At 30.7% G+C, this 23,843-nt stretch overlaps 2 protein-coding genes across 14 annotated transcripts in view; one reads left to right on the top strand and one right to left on the bottom strand.

Moving 5' to 3' along the window:
* Nucleotides 1-23,843, top strand: part of LOC135132413 (protein turtle) — a 257,464-nt gene that overhangs the window by 85,927 nt on the left and 147,694 nt on the right. The window lies entirely within an intron of this gene.
* LOC135122903 (uncharacterized) lies at nt 204-7,655 on the bottom strand. Of its 2 annotated transcripts, XM_064047398.1 has the most exons (9): nt 7,465-7,655; nt 3,619-3,674; nt 2,533-2,661; nt 963-2,477; nt 815-910; nt 715-759; nt 598-663; nt 469-546; nt 204-414 (listed from the first exon to the last, which is right to left on the bottom strand). In XM_064047398.1, exons 1-9 carry the CDS (start codon nt 7,512-7,514, stop codon nt 215-217), a joined length of 2,235 nt encoding a protein of 744 aa, XP_063903468.1. In that variant the 5' UTR covers nt 7,515-7,655; the 3' UTR covers nt 204-214. The 2 variants fall into 2 exon arrangements, with proteins under 2 accessions (XP_063903468.1, XP_063903478.1); XM_064047408.1 differs by lacking the exon at nt 3,619-3,674 and having other exon boundaries at nt 469-663.

Raw genomic sequence — 23,843 nt, 5'->3', positions numbered from 1 at the left:
GTTAAAGAATCTGTTTTCTTCTTTAAACGAATATTGTTTTGAATCTGAAAATCGTTTATTTCTTTTTGATTTAAAATATAAAACATTAAAACGAAAATTTATTATAAAAATATGAGAATTTATTAAACTGACTATAACAAACAATAAGAAATTATCACTGATAATAGAATTTGATAACTGATAACTTCAAAACTGGAAGTTCCTCTTCTTGTGGCTATTGAAATCGTAGTTTCCGGCGTCGAATCTCATTACTAATTTTGGTTTTAATGGTGGCCAAGTTTCTACGCTGCAAGACTGGAAACTTCATTTGTGCTTCTCGGCACTCTTGAAAAGACGGTAGTGTTCCTTGATCGATATGTGTTTGAAAAGCTGATTTTACAGCATGTCTTTCTGGCGTAACCCAAGCGATTCTGACTGCAATTAATCATTAACGATGAACACTTTAGCGCATTTAATTTCAAAACTTACCGTGTGGTTTTTTTGTAGGTGTTGAATCAATCTTTCGAGTTGTTTTAGATTTTCTCGCTTTTATTCCTCCTCGACCAGCTAAATAAATTACAACAAAGTAAAGTGTTACAAAACATACAAACAACAAACCGTTTGTCCTGCTCTGAACCACAACAGAGTCATCTTCTTCGTCTGATATGTAATATTTGCTGCAACCTGAAATTATAAAACATCGTATAATTATTTTTATCCACTTTGTAAATTTACCAGGTTGGGGCTGGTCTGGCAAGACTGCATGAAGTTTATCATCATCTGAAATATAATACCTATTGAAAATATTCTTCGCTTTTAAACAGTCTAAATTTACCTGTTTCCAATCGATCAAGAAGATTACCTGTATCTTTCTCTGAAAAAATATTTTCCTGCTGTAATTTTTCTAATAGTACAACACAGTTCGGCGTATCTGAAGTCATAAGTCATCCAAAGTTATTTTAACGAGAAATGTGGTTCCTTACCTTTTGAACCTAGTTTTTCATTGTCTTTGGCAGTTTTGCCCTCAGCTTTTTCCAATATTTGTGCCATTTTGGTAATTTCTCTTGTAACGATGGGTAGTTTATAGTGTTCTCTATGAATTTTTTCTGCATGGCCCATAAAATTAGCCAAGTCGGAGACATCACTTTCTTGTAAATTCATTGTAGCGGATCGAGTGGCAATGTGTTTTCTAAGCGTTGTACCACGCAATAGTGTTGGATTTTTGGCTCCGCAAGCTTGAGAAAATTTTCTCATTAACTGGCAAGCGCTTAAATGAGTGCTTTCATTGCCAGGAATACCAAATAGATATGGATTTTTTTCCATCACGCCTGCTTTTTTTCGGTTATTTAAAATATATTCAATGCTTTGCAACAACTCTCGATGGATTAAAACTGGGACTCCCCTTCCCAACTTACCGCGGGCCTCAAATCTTACATACTTCTTGGCTACTGTTTTGGATTCTTCCGACAAAGCATCATATATTTCTTTATCTTGTACCTCATCAACGGATTGAAAATTTAAAAAATCGGTTATCAGCACTCTTTCAATTTCCCCTGCCCTACGCCTGTTGAACAACTGTAGTGAAATTAGCGTGTAGGACGCTAAATTTAACCAGTCGTCGTATTTAAAGCCCACATTTTTTAAATTATTATAATGATTTCTTCTATTTTTGGTTAAAAAAGACGACAATATTTTAATGTCATTGTTTTGGGGTAATAATATTTTTTTCTTTCTTTTGAACTCTTTTTGGTTTTCTATGACTGTTTTATTAACAGAAATTCCAATGTCTTCAGTCAATACTTTTAAATAATTTTCAGCATTTGTTTTCTTTTCCCAACAGCTGTTTTGGATACATTGAGCAATGTATAAAGTTGCACAGTGTTTAATTAAAATACCCAAATTGAACGCGGTGGAAGGGGCTCCGTATTTACCACTTTCTGCATCTAATCTTGCTATCGTATTTATGGCTTTCACAGTATGCTCGTAATAAATAGGATCAAATATATCGGCGAAACACTGAATATTATTTTGCAGTTTATTCATTTCTAAAAAAAATGTTCCCAATAGCCTCAATCTTGTTCTTATCATTTTATACATGTGGGGTGATCTATACTTGGAGCATAACTTGTTTCCATATGTTATTAAAAATGCATCGTTGCGAACAACAGTGCATACGCTATCTAGTCTCATAACAGGTAAAACTTTGTATTTGAGAATGTCCGATGCTTTTTGATGAACATCAATGTCCAGTTTGCGACTCATTACCAAAATGCCTTTTTTTTTATCGTTTTTACCAGCACAATTTTTGAAGTGTTTTCTTATTGCTGAAGTCACAAAGTAGCCTTTACAATTAGGACAAACACTGTAAATTCGTTTTGAAATTTCTAAATTTTTTTTCCTTCGGCATACAATTATACCAGTGCTTTTTTGAGTTTGATTATAAGAGAAATTGCCCATTTTTCTAATAGTGTCAATGATCCGTTTTCTCTCTTTGCAGCCTAAAAAAAGGTGAAAAATCTTATCTGAAAAACTTTGCTGTACGGTCAGTTTTACCTTTTGGTAAAATCATAAATTGTTTTACATCTGCTTCATCCTTATGTTTTCGTTCCAAGTGCGGTGTAATTTTTGACAGAAATCGCTTGCAATATAGACAATAATTCTTTTTAGCTTGACTACTTCTTTCTAAAAGTTTTAAAGAGTGTTAATATAAAACAAATATATATACTTTGTCAGTTTTTTTTATGCCTAACTATTTATCATTAAAAAAGAAGCACATTGTACTTTAGCAATAAATTTAACAAGCTTAGTTTTTCAAACGAAGTTAGTTACATAATTCTAAACTGTTTAACTTCTTTGGCACTACAACTTCTACGTGGACTTTAATTGCGAGATTAATTTTAGGTTTAGAGTGTTGTAACTTAGTAACAATAAATTATGTAAAGTTACATTAACTAAAAAATAAAATGAAGTTTTTCTCCAGGAATGCTTTGTAGCAAAAAATTGTTTGTGTACTTCAGAATGTCGCGCTAAATGACGATACTTTTTCAGATTTGATAATGGGATAATCATTAAGAGTACCCCAACAATTTTTATATGTGTTTATATTTTATGTGTCTTTATTAGATACTGATTGAGATGAAGTTTTGTGTGAACATGTGAAAACAATTGAATTGGACTGTCATAAAGACTACGCAAATCGTTTTTTTAATCAATACTATTCCAGTTTGAAAATTAATCAAATGAATTGAACGAATTGAACATATTTTGTAAGTAGCTCTAAAATTATTTAAAACACTGTATTTGAAACAATCAGTTAAATCAGCATGAAAGCTAAATGTATCATGTAAAATAATTTTTTTAATTTTGCAAAGGAGATGATTAAATTTTGGTTTGAGTTTTACCAAATAATCGATATACCTAAAAACCTAACAAACTATAACTTTAAAGTCTACGAAAGCCTAATAAGAATACGCAAAATGTGGAAGATGTTCTATTAAAAAAAAAAAAAACAAGTTGTGTATACTATTTAAGTTATTAATGAGATACCAAGAAACGCGCGCTTCGTTACTCAATCTTTGTATATTCTCCCTTTTAAATATAATAGTTTAAAATTACGAAATAGATTATTCAAACTCTTACCACCAATGGCATCGTCGCGATTTTCATCTTCATCTTGATGCTCATCCACTGCAGTTCTACAACAAATTGTAACTACAGTTCAAATGTATAGGTTTCTCAAAATTAGTCCAAAAAATTTGGACAGTAAATTAGTTGTTATCTAAAGTATGATTAATATTTTAGTTTGACACTCTAACCCACTCGATATATTTCTTCTTTTAATTAAAGTAAAAATAGTTACGAAGTTGTTCATATAAACAGCCTAATAGCAAAATGTAATAAAAATATGGGTAGTAGATTTCTTCCAAAAACTGATTACTTTTGAGTTGCCTTTTTTATTTGATACAACTCCTACAACTTTTTTATTTCTGAAGATAGGTACTTTGTTGTTTGGGCAAATTTGTGTCATACTAGAAGATTAATTTCATTGTAACAGTCTTTAATTTTCGCTTCTGGTAAGACCGGAAATGACATCAACGTCATATTATTAAATGTACCCAGTGTATTTTTTAATAAACGAATCCTTTGCATATTTACCATACAGAATCAAAAGTAACCAATATACTAAAATTAATAATAAAAAAGTTATTCAATGAAATAGAAGAAAAATTATATTTCCTTATGAAAACCCAGTAGCCTGAAAAATTAACAACCATGTTTTTCATTTGCTTAGTTTCATTAAATTAAAAAAAAAGAACAATCTTTATGAGACACTTATTTTTCAAGCAAGTAGATTTGAATTAAATAGATAGTTTTTGACTTATTTTACTAAATAACTTTTTAATTATTGGTTTTAGAATAGTAGTTCTACTTGATTTTTTGTAGTAAAAAAAAAAGATTTCTAAAATGAAAACCGCTAAAAAATAAAATAAAGGTATGTATGTAATGTTAAAATAAACGTAAAGAAGCGTCCTACGCGTATGTTTCAAATCAGTTTTTGCTTCACAAACTTTTGTGATGACGTCATCAACATTTTTGCAAGGACACGTGTTCTGTTTGTATAGATCAAAAACAACATTATTGTATTCCCAAAATTTCGGTAAAATGGAGTAAACCGTTTCTGATTTAATTAATAAAATAAATTGACTCTTTCATTATTTTTATTACTCATTTTTTTGAACTACCCTATATAAGCTATTTTAAAAAATATTAATGTAAAAATGAATCACAGATCTAGGCTCATCACATTTTCCACATTTTCAGAATGTATCAATTTTTTTGGAAGGGATAAACAGATCCATTTTGATTACAAATTTGCCATGCTTAGGATAACTTTAAACGGTTTTGCAGTTTCCGATTTGATCAATAAAATAAACTGACTCATTCATTAATTCCTTTGAGTCACCATGTGTAAGGAATTTTAACAAAAATATAAATTGAGTGATAATGTACAGACCCATCAATTTTGCACATTTTAGAATTCATTTGTCAAAATTTTGAGATGACGTCGTCACTGTCATCAGTTTTTAGGAAGGTCGCAAAGTGATAAATTTTGATTAACAATGTTTCCAATAACCTTAAAACGTTTACAAGGTTTCAGAACATTCGGTTTTGCAATTTCAAAGTTAAATTATAAAGTGTTTGTTATAAAATTTAGATTTTTTTTCTCTTGATGCTTAAGATAAAAACTCAACACGGATTCACAATCTACAAGTGGAAGAGTAAGCAATTTTATAAAATTTAAAAAAAATTCAATATTGTAAATTGTTAGGATCACGTCATCGCATTGTGGTGAGGATAATCAGCAAATTTTCGTCAGCCTTTTATCAACCACACAATATGCCTAATATGCATTCAAAATTTGAAAATAATCGGTCCGGTAGTTTAGCAATTTATCTGTCTAACAAAAATCGACATAGACGCGGACAGATGGCATAGACAGACGGAAGAGAGACTTATGTTTCCATATTCTAAGTGTCATGAACTCATGAACGCCGAGAAAACATAAAAGTAGCGAGTCGCGATGGACTTGATTACAGTACTCCTTAGCTTAGCTCGGAAAATAAAAATATGTCGAGTGTTCCATTTAAAAAAAATATATTAATTTAATAAAATTAAATTTTTACTAAAAAAAATTATAATTTATCTTACAAAGTACGTGACGAATTTGTAAAAAAAGTGGTTATTCGTGCGATGGACTCGATTACAATACTTCCTTTGCTTACGATCGGGAAGTAAAAATGGGTCTTCCGTTTTCGTCTGTCCGTCTATCTGTGTCTGTTTGTCCACCATTCGTGACAATTTTTGCTAGACAAATGATCTCCGAAACCACTGGACCGATTGTTGTCAACTTATGTGTATTATGAATATCACGTATTTGGTAAAAAGTGAAACAAACTTTGTCTAATCATCGCAGCCAATAATGTGATGACGTCAAATCAAAATTGTACGTTGTAAATGGGTTTAAAATTGTATAAAAAACATAGTCCTACACATGTAGTTTATGAATCCGTGTTGAGTTTTTACCTGAAACGTCAAAATTTTTGCAAAAAAATCAAAATTATACAACGTTGTGTAATTTCAATTTGAATCTGCAAAACCAAATGCTTTGAATTTCTTGCAGATGCTTTAAAGCTATCATAAACACGCTAAATTTTTTATCAAAATATATCTGCTTATCCCCCAAAAATATGAATGACGTCGCCTCAAATTTTTTGCCGAATAAATCCTAACTACAATATGTAAAATATGTTGAATCTATAGGTACTTGTGATTTATCATTCCATTCATGTTTTCTATTTTTATATTTCTATTTGCTTATACAGTATGACTAAAAAAAATGAGTGAATTTATTTTATTGATTAAATCAGGAACTGCAAAACCGAGTGCTTTGAAATCTTGCGGACGTGTTAAAAGTATTGTAAGCATGGTAAATTTGTTAATCAAAATATATCAGCTTATTTCCCCCAAAAAATTAATGCCGATATCTCAAAATTTTGACGAATAAATTCTACCTAAAATCTGCAAAATATGATCAATTTGTACTTATGATCGTGTAAGAATTGCTTGTAAAGAGGGTTTAGATTAATTAATGAATGAGTCAATTTAATTTATTGATTAAATCAGGAACGGCTCACTCCATTTTCTCAAAAAAGTTGGGAATGTAATACTGTTATTATTAGTATTACACTGCACCAATCCAAGTTGATATACTTGTCGTTGCAAAAATTTGATGACGTCATCACAAATTTTGTAAATACTCAGACATGTACGCGGAGCACGCTTCTTTACATGTATTTTTACATTACATACATATGTTTATTCTTAAAGGGATTCAGATAAAAAAAAATTGCAACACCAAATTTTATAGTTTTTCGAAAATGCTGAACTTCAAGTGCAACGGAAGTTCTGTCCAAATAACATTTGACCAATTTTGTTTTAGAAATATTAAAAAAGTATGTAGCCTGGTTCTGAAGTTACATTTCAAACTCAAATTAAATTCTCGTTTGCCACATCGATATACTCCCTATATTAATTAATTTAAACTGTAGAACGAAAGTGCTTATCCATTAGACAGCCTTGATTCTTAACATCATATCGATGTAAGAGAAAAACAGCTTCTTGTTTTAAGAAGCAGTTAACTATTTCTTTTAGCTTCTAAATTAATTTTATTCTTGGGTGTTGCTGTTAAAACAAGAGCCTGTCATTTCTTCCACAAATAATGGTGGTAAATGTTCTACATTTACGGTAAATAGCCATTTTATCGAAAAAACTAAACTATGTATACTCATTTGCTTTGCTATGGGAATGGATTTTCATGTTTCGTTAACTTTAAAATACTGAGAAACAGGTAAACTCTTACAGTAATTTGCACAAACACTTGGGACTAGCGGTCTACTTTTGTAATTTAGTTGAAATTATACCTACCTTGTTGCTTGTGAATTTGACAAACTACAACTCGATCCTTCTTCTGCCATATTTTCACAATAAACTTCTCACTGAAGCATTTTATAACACAACAATTTTTGATTCGTTTAATTAAAAATTAACAAACAAAAAAAAAACAATTAAAATTTCTTTCTGGGTGAAAACATATAGTCAAACTGATACGACACCCCGGATAGGTCGTACCATTCGTCAGTACAACCGCGAGAAAATAATATGACTCGATCATTCGGTTTCAATGGCGCGACGCTGCCGTCAGCGAGATGCGTATTAAACATACAAGTTTAAAGGGATCGGGTGTTCAACTGAAAAAGTCATCAGGTTGGCCTTGATTTTTGTATCATTTGACCGAAAAAAATCTTGTTAAGCGTACTTTGGAATACTTTTTATTATTTGTATTTCCACCGCATCATTGGGGATTGCTGACGTTTTCGTATATGAGATGTCATGTTTATATTTTAAAATTTTGCAAATCAATGTCAATGATAACTCATTCCGTATCAAACATACGTCAAATCAAGAGATTTAAACAACGTTAGACAAACATAATGATACGGCCAACCTATTTTATTTTTATATAAATTTCAAAACACGCTTTAGATTTTTTTTCAATATCATGGTATGTCTACAATCAACTTCACAATTAATAGCTAACCACGTGGAAATATCAATACTATTGTATGAATTACCTAACTTGGCGCTTTTCACTACATTTTCTTCTATCAAACAAGCAACACCAACTAGATGACTCTTTCAATTGAACACCCGCTACTATGATAATTAAAAATCGTCTAAAAAAGTTTCTAGAGAATGTCAACGCAATGGGCGGAATCCGTCGACAAATATATTGCGTTTTCGCTATTGTGGGGATAAACGTTATAGTTTCATACAAAATGATAAAAATAGTCAAAACTGAGAGAAGAGATCTTGATGTGAGGCGGTACTACCGATGACATTCCCTTTTTTAATTATCCAGCAAATGCCATTTTACAATCGCAAACGGGATGCTACAATCAATATCTTCTCTTTTATTGGCAGAGAAATATTTTTACGTTAGAAGACGCAAAATTAGTTGGTGCAGTAAAGCAAAGATTAGGTATGAATTTGCAACTGTAATGCAACATGCATTACATAGAGGGTAGAGTATGTTGTATTAACATGTTTTCAATTTATTAATTAACACGTAACCAGTCTAGCTTCAGTCTGTATTAAAACTTTGATGAAGGATGAAAAGCTGTGAATTTTGTTAAAATTTGCGCAAATTTCTAAGGTGAAGGTAATAAAACTTGTTTTTTTTTTGAGAAAAACTGGCCTTTTTAAAAACATCTGCTCTAGCTACAAAAAATATTTGTAATTCGTGTGATAAACATCTAATCGCATATTTTTCCGAAAAACATGCAAATTTCTGGTCGCTTTGATTGTTTTTCTCTGATTTCTGTTAGAAATATTAACTCTAACGCCTAACCTTATACTTCATTTCTGAAACTATAACAGGTTTAAAATTTTTAAGTGTATTATGATTTACATACTACATATAATAAACATCCAATTCCAATGCATCTGCTTCTGTTTATACTTCCCGCTTCGGCCTGTCTGTCATCTGCTTGTGGTAGGTTTAAGTTTTTATTACATCGATGATGTTCGAAACTACTAGACTGATTGTTGTGAAATTATATATATATGTAGACTCACTCACCAGTGTTATATAAATTTAACGAAGTAACATATTGCTCCACTTGTTTTTACACTGAGCATCCAAATTTTTGTAAAAAGATCAAAATTGTATAACAGCATTTTACAGTTAACTGTGAAATTGCGAAACTAAACGATCTGAAACCTCGTAAACGTTTTAGGGTTATCGAAATCTTAATAAAACGTTTATTAAACTTTATCCGTTTACCGCACCCCTAAAAACTGATGATACAGGATGACTCCAAAAATTAATGAATGAGTTAATTTATTTTATTGATCAAATCAGAAACTGCAAAACCGACTGCTTTGAAATCTGCCAGACGTTTTGAAGTTATAGTAAGCATGATACATTTGTAATCAAAATATATTCATCCCGTCCAAAACATTGATTACGTCATCTCAAAATTTTGCTGAATAAAGCCTAAATATGATGAATCTATTCTAGTGATTTATCATTTCATTACATCATGTTTTATAGAATTTCTATACAGGGTGACAAAAAAATTAATGAATTCATCAATAAAATAAATTAATCACAAAATTTAATAAAGGAAAAACTCATTTTAAATATACGCGTAGCACGATTCTTTACATTTATTTTAGCATTACATACATATCCTTATTTTAATTTTTTAATCAAATTTTATAATTTTTCGAAAAATCTGATTATGTTTTGTTATACTTCATGGCGAGGGAAGTTCTGCTGAAATAACCTTCGACCAATTTTTTTCAGCTTTGTTTGATTGTTATTAATTTTTATCGTTTTTTATTCAAATATATTTTGTTTCGTTCTTTTGGATAAAAATATTACAATAGACTTTGCAAAACAATATTTAAATATTTCGCAGAAATCAAATTTTATTTTGCTCAACTTCGGACCTTTTTCTAAAAAAAAAAATAATAATAAAGGGTGGCCCTTGTTTCGTGGTGATGAGTGTTTAATGTACATAATTTAAGGGTATCGTCTAGATGGTAAAATATTTAACCAAAAGTTGTCTGCTATACCTCACGAACCATACCATGCCTAACAGAGATGCAAAACATTCATGAAATTAATTTATAATTATATTATAATTTATCTTTATGTTATTTACAGTACATTTTCTCTTTTTAAACTTATACATAGAAAATGTAACAATCGTTGTATTATGAAACACAATGTCGGTTATTACTATTAGTATATGTAGGTTTCATCTTAGTTTCAAAAAAATCACTTCATATTATGTAATCGATTTGAACTTTTCAACTTTTACTGGTGAGCATTAAACTAGCACTTTTTTGAGAAAAAATGCAACTGCGATGCTAAAATTGGTTAAAATATTTTTTTTATATAGAATAATAGCAGTCTCAGCATTCATTGCATAATTCTAAAAGCTACATATATGTACACACATATAAATATTATTATTTTTATATTTGCAAAATTCCAAGAATTTCTGTACGAAACAAAGGACGACAACAATGACCCAATTTTCTATTATAAAGTTGTAGGGAACCTCACAGATCCCACAGTCCTATCGGTATGAACAACTTTGATTTAACGACGACCAGACAGTTTTGGACACTATTTTCTCGTTGAAAAGAAACATAGAAATGAATCAAGTGATAGCGGACATGATTTTGATTTTAAAGGTGATAATAAAAAGTGATAAATTGAAGAATAATAACAATTAATAAGTAGTCCTTTATGATGATTATTTCACACTTACATTGAAATAAATAATTTTTTTTAATTTTTTGCAAAATTTTAAAAATATTGTTCATTTTTATATCTTTTTATTTTTATACCTTGTAAATGACAAAATCAGTTCCATCAAATTTCATTTACAGCAATGAACAGCAAGTATTTTTATTCAGTGCTCCATAAATTAGTGACGTCAATCTATATGAAAACAAAAAAAAAACACAAAATAAGTGTAATTCTGGAAAGAGTCCGTGTTTTCTTATACCATTTAAAGTTCTTCGTACCTAATAAAAAAATATGTACATTTGATTATTAACAGCAAAAACAACTTCCTCTATTTTTTTACACAAGTATTAAAAAAAACTCAATATTTTCAAGCACCCTACTTTCATTTAATATATATTTCATTTAATAAATATAATTTAAAAATAATTTTCAGCTGAAAAATTTCCTTTTCAATGTAGCCATTTAAAATTTAAAGCTCTTTAATTCTGGGACTGTATAAAACAAACGAAAAACAAGTTGTGTTTGATAAGCTGGCTTCGAGGAATCGCTTACTCACCAAAGCAATCCGCAATTATCTGTATAACGATACACGGTCAGCTGCTACAAAATACATTGTTATGGGCTCGTATGGGAAAATATGCAAAGCACACGCATTCTTCGTCAGCAGAGATGTCATTCGGTAATTTCTCAGACATGCCGCCCTCACGTTAAACTCTGAACGTTTACATTATTAGTTTCATTGTGAAATTTATTTGCCAGTGGAATTAATGATTTTCCAAAATCGAAGAAATTGATGTGTATAATATTTGTTTCTTGTACCTTTTTAGAAAATAGTGAATTCAGTTAAATTTGATTTAATATTGTCCCAGGAGAATCGAGAAACCCTTTGGTGGAAAATTAAAACAAAATCAATTTATTGATAAGTTTATTCATCTAAAGTTATTGAGACAGAACGTCCCTCACATCTGAATCACAGTAAACATTTGCAGTTTCGTAAACAAATTTTAAAATCTTGTTTATCTTGCATTTCTGCCAGAATGCCTATAAGCCTGTGGTCTAGAAATACGGGAAAATTAGATAAATATGTTTTAGTTAATCAATACATTAATTGAGCCATTTATTAGTAGTTAAATTCTCTGTATGAACAGTTGTAAAAATATTATACACGTGTACCTGATATGAAAATCAAATCCACGCTTTTCACTTAAGTATGTGCATAATTGGTCAATTTAGCACTCGTTTCTTATAGGTATTAACTAAATAAGAGCACGCCTGTAAAAAATAAAATTCACCAATATTCATCGGCTTGGAAAGTTAAAAAAAATTGCTCGAAGTTTGTTTTGACAAAAGTTCCCTCGCCCCTGAAGAACAATAAAACATGTAGATTTTTTTCGAAAAATTATAAAATTTTATTTTGCGAATTTTATTTTGTCCTATGACAACCCCTAGAAGTTAAAGTAAAGATATGTATGTAATGTTCAAGTAAATATAAAGAAACGTACTAGGGTATAGTTCAAATTAGTTTTTCCTTCACAAAATTTTGTGATGACGTCATCAACATTTTTGCAAGGACATGTATATCAATTTGCATAGGTGCAGTGTAATACTAATAATAACAACATCATTGTATTCTCAAATTTTCGGGAAAGTGGAGTGACTTGGTTTAATCAATAAAATAAATTACCTCATTCATTCACCCGGAATAAATAATTCTAGGATTTACTCGGCAAAATTTGTGGTCATCAATTTTTGGAGGGGATAAACAGATACGTTTTGATTAAAAATTTAACATGCTTACGATAAGGAACTTTAAAAGGTCTGCAATATTTCAAAGCATTCGGTTTTTGCAGTTCCTGATGTAATCAATAAAATAAATTGAAACATTCATTCATTTTTTGAGTCACCTTGTATAACCAATTCTGAAAAATATGAATAGGATGATACATTTTTAATTTAGATATAATGTATTTGACAAAATTTTGAGAGACGTCATCACTTTTTTGGGATAGGATATTCGAATTAATTTTGATTAGCAATTTACCATCATTACTATAACCTTAAAACATTTGCAAGATTTCAGAACATTTGGTTTTGTAGTTTCAAAGTTAAATTGCAAAATGTTATACAATTTTGATTTTCTTCCCAAAAATCTGGATGTCTGGGATGAAAAGTCAGCATTGATTCATACACGACAGGTGCAAGAATATATTATTTTATAAAATTAAAAAGAATATATTATAGTAAATTTTGAAGGTAACGTTATCCCACTGGTGGTGGGGATGACTGACTAAACTTTGGTGAGCGTTTTACCCCCTACATGACATTTTTAATGTACATACAAAATTTGACAACAATCGGACATTAATTTCGGAGAATATCTCTAAAAAATGCGGACAGAAGGCAAGCAGACAGACAGACGGAAACGGGGACCTATTTCTTCGTACTCTTGGGGACATGAAAGGTCGAGAAAACATAAAAGTAAGAAGTCGGCCGATGAACTCGATTACAATACTTCCTTAGTTCAGGAAGTATAAATTAAAAATTTTTAACAGTCTGAACACCCCCGGTACGAACAAGCAGAAATGTGTGTTATTGCCAGTATTTGTAGTACTCTAGAACTCTCAGATAAGATATTTTAGAATTCTAAAATATTTGAAGTTGTGTGGGTTGTATTCGAGATGTATTTCAATACGTCATCTAAATAAAAAGTTGTTATAACTATCGATCTTACAATTTTCCTTACGATTTTCAGAGCATGATTACAGTTAATTGATTTTCATTAAAAATGTGCTTTGCTGAATTTTTTTGTACAATATTATACCTATTGTTACTTTTAAGGCATCCTTGATTCTCAAAAGTATCATTCTGAGTTATACGTTTATATTAATTTCCTTAATTAATATTAAATTTTGATCTTTCATTCAAAGAAAAAAAATCGGTGCAGGTTTCAAGTGGGTTTTCTCCATTGCAAAATTTTGTGAAGACGTTGTGGTAAGGTATAAATGTTTTAATTTTAAGTAACAAATTACTATGCTTAGGATACTCTTAAAACGTTTGTGTAAGATTTCAGAAATTTCGGTTTTGCAGTTTCAATGCTAAATTGCAAACTGTCAGTATAAAATTTTGATTTTATTCCAAAAATCTGGATGTCTATGGAAAAACTCAACAAGGATTCATAAACAACAAGTGCAGGGGTATCTTATTTTTTACAAATTAAACATTTGCTATTGTAAATAATGGCGTTTTACCGTTTAAACGATATTCATAACAGTCATAACTTACGTACAAAATTTGATAGCACAGATAACAGACGACAGACAGACAGACAGACGGAAAACCACTTTTTTCGTGTTCTAGGGGTCATGAAGCATCGAGAACACATCAAAGTGGCCATTCGTCTGATGGACCACATTACAATATTTCCTTAGCTTACGCGCTGGAAGTAAGAATTGGTCTCAAGTTTTTACACAAAACGTACCCGCGCCCATGAAATATTATCCGTTCACGATCTTTCTATAGTAGGGTTGGCCATGAAAATCCAGTGAGTTTGTTGGTATTCGATGCAGAAGAATAAAAATTCCGTGAACTTTTTCCGTTAGGTTATGTTTTATTAAATTAAAGGTTAAAAAGTATGCCAGAAATATAAACATTGTTGCCGATACTTTCAGTTTTCAATAGCAATGACCAAGTTAACGGTATCCATTTCTTAGAAAGCATAAAACTTTACGCTATTTAAAACAGCTATACGGTTTTTTGTAAGTGTTTATTTCATATGTATGGAACAAACACTAAAATTTCACTTAAACGTTGTTTTTATATGAATGGGGGTCCTACATACGACTATTGTCGCATGCCACATTTAGCATCTCATCTTTAATTCTCAATCATCAGTTCGTTCTGCTCGCCCACTCTTCTTAGAAATGGCAATTTCGACCTTTGTGACAGCCTATTTCCATATCTTCCAACTTCTTTTTTCACTTTTCTAAGATTACTAAAAGGGTTGGTAAAAGACAACAACTTTGCTCTATTGCTTTGATGGGTTTATCTCTTCTGAAACAGTTTTCCGGCCATAAATTGAATGATTTGTCTATATAGCTATTACTAATGCTTACGGAAGTGCTCTTTATTTGCTTTTACTAAGTACTTCCAAACGCGTATTAATAACAACGTTACTATACGCCTTCTCCAGGTCCATGAAGAGTTACAAAAAAAAATGAAAATGCTTAAAATTTGGTGCAAAGTAACAACGTGGACGATCTAACTAAAATTATACTTATTTTGTTGTACGTCAGACAGTTTTTCACATACTTCCTTGGTAAATTTAGAACGAAAGATGCGTAAAAATGTCACCCCCGACAAGCTACAATTCACTCCAGTTCCATTATTTCGCTATGAAAATCTGTATCATCACCGTCATTTTCAAACTCAGATTCTGAATCAGGTTTACCTAGCGAAATAATGAAAGCAGGTATAGATTCGTACGAAAGATTTCCCATATTTTTTTCCCAATTTGCCAAAATAAGTTTTTCACAATGTTTACAAAAATTTTGCCACATGCTTGGAGTACATTTAGAAAGCGCCTCAAGTCATAAATTCTCCACCCTATTTTTTAATAAAGGTTGAGAATTTATATGCTTGTTGTAACAGTTCCTACAAAATCCCCACGCCATTTCAATTGGATTATATTGACAATGGTACGGAAGTAATCTAAGTACTTCATGGCTACTTTCTCTTAATGTCTCGTCTACCAAATATCTTTTGTTTTCTTTTGTTTCTGAAGGGTTTAATTAAATCTCACTGTTTCTTCGAAATTTTTTTGTCAAATTCAACACAATGTTTAAAGAGCCATTCCTGAATTTCACATTTTTTACTAGAAAAAGTGGGTAGTTTATCTAACTGAACCGAATGATACGGTGTATTGTCTAAAACCACCACACATATTTGGTTCAACTTTGCCAAAGTAGGAATGAGCTGATTAACCACCCAATTTTGGAAAAATGTCCCGTCCATCGTTTTATGATAGTCTCTATCGTTATTTTTTTAATTTAAAAAATTGTTACAACCATCCAAGAACCCCGTTGAACAGCCCGCATGGAGAATAGTAAACCTTGATCCTTCACTTTTAATTTTGGTGGGATTGCTTTTTAGATCAGTATCGTGCACCCAGCGACGAATGGACGAACCATTTTGATAGATTCATGTTTCATCCAAATACACGAAAGTCAAATTTTCACAAGAATTTAGAAACTGTAAATATGTTCTCAAAAAAGTAATTTTGGCTGCAACGACATGTTTTTGTCCACATAGAATTTTGCAACCATTTACTTCCCTGTGTTTTATAACCCATTGACTTAAGAATTTTATATAATGTGGTTCGCCCCCCTTTAAATTCCAACTGTTCCCTAGAATATGCCAAAAGAGTATCTAGACTGAAATATACGTTTTTTTCATTAAGTTGCCAAATTTGTCGTTGCAGGTCTTTCCGGAACATATAATTTGTAAATAAATCCGTTGGTTTTCGCTTACGAGATAGTGATGTTTTTAAATTTTGATCTCCTGTTGATACAATTTTCGTTACAGTTGATGTTCCCACCTAGGAGAAAAAAATTAAAAAATATTTTACAGCGTATTTTTACATTACAGAAAATATGTTCGAGACCCTCATAGTTAGTTCTTCCAAAGAAAAATCGGGCCTGTCTTTTCGAAACTGCAAAAAACATCTTTTTATTGCAATTTTTTGTTGCAGTAAAACTATTTTAGGCATTTTCTTTTTAAATAATGTCGCAATGATCTGTGAATCTGTCACAATGACAAATTATCTATGCTGACAAAATTAAAACATTTGTTTGTCGAATAATTCTGATCTAATAAATGAAGTAGAAAAGTGGCAATCCAGCTCGAAGCAAATGTCAATCAGACTACTGACAGACAAAAAATTAAATCATCAAATCAGTTTATCCAACTTAATTAAAAAATATCAAAGCCTACTTTACTATATAAAGATCGTGAATGGATAATACAGGCGAAGAAATACAGGTTCTTTGAAAAATCATGAAATTTAATTTTGTGAATTTTATTTTTTTATTGTAATCCTTATACGTTTAATTAAAGATATGTATGCAATGTTAAAGTAAATGTAAAGAAGTGTGTGACGAGTTTGTTTCCATTGATGACGTTATCAACATTTTTGTGAGTACAGATATATCAATTTAGATAGAAACAGTATTATAGTATAACAGTATACCATTCTCAAATTTTAAGGAAAATGGATTGAATCGTTCTTGATTTAATCAATAAAATAAACTGACTCATTCATTAATTTTTTTATTCAACCCTGTATAATTAATTTTAAAAATTATACACTGATAAACAACAAGCGCAAAGTCATAATATTCTGTATATTTGAGCGAGGATAATTTCTTAAAATTTGAGTTGACGTAATTAAATTTTTGTTAGTGGATAAACTGATAAATCTTCATTAACGATTTACCATGATTATGATAACCTGAAAACGTTTACAAGATTTAAGAAGATTCGATTTTACAGGTTCAAAGTTACATTGCAAAATGCTGCTATACAATTTTCATATTTTTTTAAATCTGGATGTTTAGGTCAAGTAGAACGGATTTATGAACAACCTCACGAGTTTTCGACTACGTAATTTTATAAAATTTGTACTAGGCAAAATTTTAAGAACATGTCATTGGTGGAGATGATTAGACAAATTTTGTTTAGCGTTTTACGACCTACCCGATATTCCTTAAATACATCTACAATTTGACAACAGTTAGTGCAGTAGTTTTGGAGATTAGTTGCCTCGTAAAAATCGACGTACAGCCGACATACAGAGAACAGCCAGATCGAAACAGGATACCTATTTCTTCGTACTATGGAAGCGATGACACGGTGATGCTGTTAGGGATACCCTCAGCGTACCCGTCCGAAGACTTAAGACTAGTTAGGACAGTCGAGAAAACATGAAAGTAGTTATTCGCCGGATGGATCTTATTACAATACTTCCTTAGCCTACCCTCGGGAAGTAAAAACAGGAAGCAAATTTAATTCTGAAAAGAGTCCGCATCTTATTCTATCATTTAAAATTACTAGATGAAATCCAATAGCAATAAAAATTTATAAATTTATTTAACAGTAAGAACAACTTTCAACGCTAGATAAAACTATCTTTCAGCTGAAATATTTCCCTTTGCATGCGGGTCGCAGATCAACAACAATAACATTTAAAATTTAAAGTTCTTTTATAATGATGAACAAATGAAAAAGAGGTGTGTTCGATAAGCGGAGATCTAGGAATTGCTTATTCACCAAAGCAAAGTAATCAGCCATTATCTGTATAACGATACGTGGTCAACTGCTACAAAATACAATATTAAGAGCTTGTGTGGGAAAAATTGTAAAGTCTACGCATTCTTCGTCAACACAGACGTCATTCGATCATTTCCGGGACATGTCGCTCTCACTAATACACTCGATACTAGATTGTTATTTTTGGTTTTAATTTTTTTTTGGAATGAATTAATCTCCTAAAATCGAAGAAATTGATGTGTATAACATCTAGTTTTTATAAATTCTTATAAAATAGTTAATTTGGTAAAATAGGATTTAATTTTATCCGGGGAGACACCTTTTGATCTGCGCTGGGTGAATAATTAAACAAAATTAATTTATTAATAAGTCATACCTTATGACCAGCTGTTTGAAAAAAATATTTTCTTTGCTTACTTACGAAAACATGTATCTAATGTTGTTTAGATATAACATTTCTCACTTTTGATACATTCTAACAAGTCAGATAGGTGTCGTTAAACAAATTATAAAATGTTAATTTATCCTGCAAATAGTATATATTTAACTGCTGCAACGCTTACATATTAAAATTAAAAATAGTATTCTGTTTCCGGAACTACGAGAAAATTGGATATTTAAGGATTTTTTATTTAATTAGTCAAGTTAATTGAGTCAAATATTCAATTAACAAATTTTTACGATGCCATCCTTAAATTTTTAAAGGACAAATAAATAATACTTAATAATTGTTTTATTTATTAAATTTAATGCATGTGAGGCAAGTGTCAAAAATTCAGAAATCTTTTAAAGAATCTAAGATACTGTGAAATTTGTTTTTATAAATGGATAAATCTTTTAGAAAAAATCTGACCAACTATAAACCGTTCTATTAGATATTATCTTTACAAATTATGTAACAACATTTATAACAACATTATTATTAGATTTATTATCATTAATACTTAGCGGCGCTATGCTATTCCATGTAATGTTTTACCCACTGTTAATTTTGAGCATTTTCATACTCAAAAGCGTCATTCTGGGTAATATTATGAATTAATATAATTTACTGATGTTAAATTTTGGTCGTTAACTGAAAGAAAAGTATCATTTTAAGTTGTAGGTTAATCTGCCAAAAAAGAAATATTAATATTATTTTTCTAGCAGAAAACGGTTTAATATTTTTAATTTCTATATTGACTTATCGCTAAAAGTAGCAAACAATGTTACTTTCGAGAACCCTCTACTCCTCGAATGTACCTATCGTTCTGTGCAATTGTTGGCAGAGATTTTAAGAGATTTTGTATTTAGCAAGTGTTAGTCCTTGCTTCGACGAGTATGAACTGCTAGAAAATTAAAGCATTACTAATAACAATAACTTTTGGCAATTGGCAAAAATAATAAAACTTTCAGATAATATAATTATTCAGGAACCCCAACAAATCTGACGTTATGCTTGACTTATCTAAAATCTTTTTTAAAAGATCTAAGGACCCGATTTATAGAAAGCGAAGTTAAAGTTAATTCGCGATTAACTTTTAATTGAGGTCCGTTGCGAGGCAACGCGCATGTTTGGACCAATCACGGGCTGATATTCCACATTTTAATTCTCTGTTAAACTAATCGAGGATTAAATATTTAACTCGCTGTTCTATAAACCGGCCCTCTAGTCACGTAAATTAATCCTTATTATATTTTACTTATTATATTTTTACTTCCTAAGCGTAAGCAAAGGAAGTACTGTAATCGAGTCCGTCGGCCGACTCTCTACTTTTACGTTTTCTTGACTTTACATGACCCCTTGAGTGCGAGAAATAGGTCCCCCGTTTCCGTCTGTCTGCCGTTCCGTATTTTTATTATTATATTATATTATATTATTTCCGAAAATACTAGACCGATTGTTGTCAAATTTTGTATTTATATTAGAAATATCATGTAGATGGTAAAACGCTAACCAAAATTTGTCTAATCATCCGCACCAATGTGATGACGTCATTTCAAAATTATACATAGTAAATGGGTTTTAAATTGTATAAAATAACATAGTGCTACACATGTAGCTTATGACTCCGTGATGAGTTTTTACCGGAAACGTCCAGATTTTTGGAAAAGAAAATCAAAATTATGAAACAACATTTTGCAATTTAATTTGGAATCTGCAAAACCAAATGCTTTGAAATCTTGCAGATAGTTTACAATTGTGATAAGCATGATCAATTTTTGATCAAAATATATTTACTTACACGCTCCAAAAAATTGATGACGTCAGTTCAAAAGCTTGCCGAATAAATTCTATCTAAAATGCACAAAATATAATGAGTCTGTACTTGTGATTTATTATTTCATTCATATTTTTTGGATTTGCGTATACAGGATGACTCAAAAAAATTAATGAATGTGTGAATTTATTTTATTGATTTAATCAGGTGCTACAAAACCGAATGCTTTGAGATCTTGGAGACGTTTTAAAGTTATCATAAGCATGGTATATTTTTGATCAAAATGAATTTGCTCATCCCTCCTAAAAAATTGATGACACCATCCCAAAATTTTGCTGAAGGAATCCTATCTTAAATGTGCAAAATATGATGAGTCTGTATTTGTGATTTATCACTGCATTAATATTTTTAGATTTGCTTATACGGGGTGCCTGAAAAAAATTAATGATTGAGGCAATTTATTTTATTGATTGAATCAAGAGTTGCAAAACTGAATACTTTAAAATCTTGACGTTTTGAAGTTACTGTAGGCATGGTAAATTTTTAATCAAGATATATCTGTTTATCAACCTCAAAAAATTGATTACGTCATCTTAAAATTTTTCCGAATAAATTCTTTCGAAAATGTGCAAAATATGATCAGACTATACTTGTAACTTATTGCATTCATATTTTGTAGATTTTCTTAAACAGGTGACTCAAAGAAATTAATGAATCAGTTAATTTATTATTCATCAAATCAAGAACGAGCCACCCTATTTTCTCGAAAATGTGAGAACACGCCCGTCTTTATAACAATAAAATAATGATAAGGTAAGAATTATAATAATAACATTCAAAGTATTTTGTTCAATTGAGGCTTATGAATAATTTTAGTCGTCAGTTCTGAGGCGATAAACTTATTCAAATCAAACAAATGTCTACGTGACATTCTTCCGATGTATAAACATTAACATTTTTAATACTACGAATATTGCAGAGAAAGGTATATTCCCGTTGATAATGTGCTGTAAATATATATTTTGCACTCATGAACTTTTTTTATGACTTTTTCACATTCACCAGGATGCGGGAGGTCGAACTTCCGGCACACGTGCTTTTTGCTTTCCGTTGCCATGGTAATCTTAAAATAGCCCGGAAACATCAAATAATTGCTAAGTGTTTACGGCGTCGTCAAAGTCGTTGTTTATAAAATTATAAATAAGTCACAGTTAATCTCTTCGGTTCAAAAATTTTTATTCGTCGCTCGACAAATATTTTGTGTGTTTTCGGTGTTTTGGAAATACACTTTCTATAAAATAAAAAATGTTCGAAAAATTATAAAATTTAATATTGCGAATTTTATTTTTACTTTCTGACCCTAAGCAAAGAAATTATTGTAATCGAGTCAATCGGAGGGCGACTGGCGACTTCTATGTTTTCTCGACATTTCATGACCCATAGAGTATGAAAAATTAGGTTTTGTGGCTCAGTCTGTGGACCGTCCGTTCAGATTTTTATTGGGCAGATAATCTCCAAACCTACCGGACCGATTGTATTTTATATGTATGCTAAGAATATTCGTGTATATCGTAAAACGCTAACCAAAATTTGCCCAATATCCCTATTAATGTCATAACATCACAAAAATGTTTATAATAAATTTTATAAAATAGCATACTCTTGTATTTGTTTTATTGAATACAAATTCCCAGAATCTAATTTTTTAATTTTTCAAAGAAGGGGATTTGTGGCACTGCACTTCGGGGGCGAAGGAAGTCCTGTCGAAACATATATCTAATAGTACTATATTGCTAACTGGCCCCAAAAGATTCCGAAAACATAACGGCAGAGCAATATATCGGACCTATCTGTCTCTCTGTGGTACTAAACAGTACTGTGCATGCACTCGTACTTGGTTGATTTGTAGTCGATAGCGTGACTGGATGCGTTTTGACATTTCGTACTTTCGCTTCTATTTTGTCTACATGCGCACAGACCCTCGGTACTCTTATAGACAGAAACAACATCTTCTGTCGCTCTCTGTCCGTGAACACCGTTTCCATGTTACTTCTGAAGAGTTAGCAATATAGTAGTATTAGATATATGTGTCGAAATGACTTTTGACGAATTCTTTTTCATTATTAAAGTATTTGTGCAAGGGACTTTTTCGCTTATAAAAACCCGTCGTTATGGTCATAACCATATCGCGCGGTGTACTGTATACCCTAAACACCGATTCTTTACACTTTTATAAAAATAACGGAGCCAATTCAAAAATTCGACCTTATCCTGTCACACATGGAAGTAGGTGTTGACGTTACCTTTAACTTCAGTAATCGACCACATAACCTAACTTATTAGAACATCTGTTGTTTATAACTCTAACAACTTAGTACATATGCGCAAAGTAAAATTTGTATTTCTTTAATTACAGTAAAATGGGCTGCTTATATGATTATAAGTAGTTATAACGAACAATACCCTTGCGCAAACACTCTAATATTTAGCTGCGTTATGCTATTCCATATAATGTTATACATACTTATACCCACTGTTACTTTCGAGCATCCCCTGATACTCAAAATTCTCGTTCTGAATAACATTATGAGTTGCTAATTCACTGATATTAAAAATTTAGGTTCCCAATTGAAAGAAAAATGACATTTTAACTGGTTGGTTATATCTGCCGAAAATGTTAATATTATTTTTCGAGCAGAAAACGTTATATTATTTTTAATTTCTATATTGACTTATCGCTATAAGTAGCAAACAGTGTTACTTTCGAGCACACTCTGCTCCTCGATAATATCTTTCGGTACACGTGTTGGCAGAGACTTTGTGAAATTTTATATTTAGCAGTTATTTAAATAAATTTGTATTTTTAAAACGGAGATTATGACAAATAACTTTTCTTAGCGAGTTTGGACTAAAATTTTTTTAAAAACCAAAGCGTTTGACAAGTATCATATATAGCATTCCTAATAACAATAACTTTTGGCAATCGGTAAAAATCTGTGCATTCTTTCCACTTCTGGAATAGAACTCTTAGATAATATAATTATTCTGGAACCCTAACACATCTGGCGTTATCCTTGATTTATCTAAAATCTTTTTTAAAAGATCTGGACACATAAATTAATCATTTCTTTAGATTTCATCTTTACAATATATCTAACAATATTTATAACATAATATTCTTATTATATGTATTTATTTTCATTAATATTTAGCTGCGTTATACAATTCCACGTAACGTTATACCCACTGTTACTTTCGAGCATTCTCTGATACTCAAAAGTCTCGTTCTGACTAACATTATGAGTTGCTAATTCACTGATATTCAATTTTGGTCTCTAATTGAAAGAAAAATTACATTTCAATTTATTGGTTATATCGAGCGAGCAATATAATTTGTAATCGAGTCATTTCTTGATTTTCATTTGTTTCGGAGAAGTCACGTCGATGATTGATCC

Source organism: Zophobas morio, unplaced genomic scaffold (genome assembly GCF_036711695.1).
Source record: "Zophobas morio isolate AGI-343-1 ecotype UQ-CSIRO unplaced genomic scaffold, CSIRO_AGI_Zmor_V1 ptg000002l, whole genome shotgun sequence".
NCBI classification, from domain to species: Eukaryota; Metazoa; Arthropoda; class Insecta; order Coleoptera; family Tenebrionidae; genus Zophobas; species Zophobas morio.
This window is presented reverse-complemented; position numbering and strand designations above follow the sequence as displayed.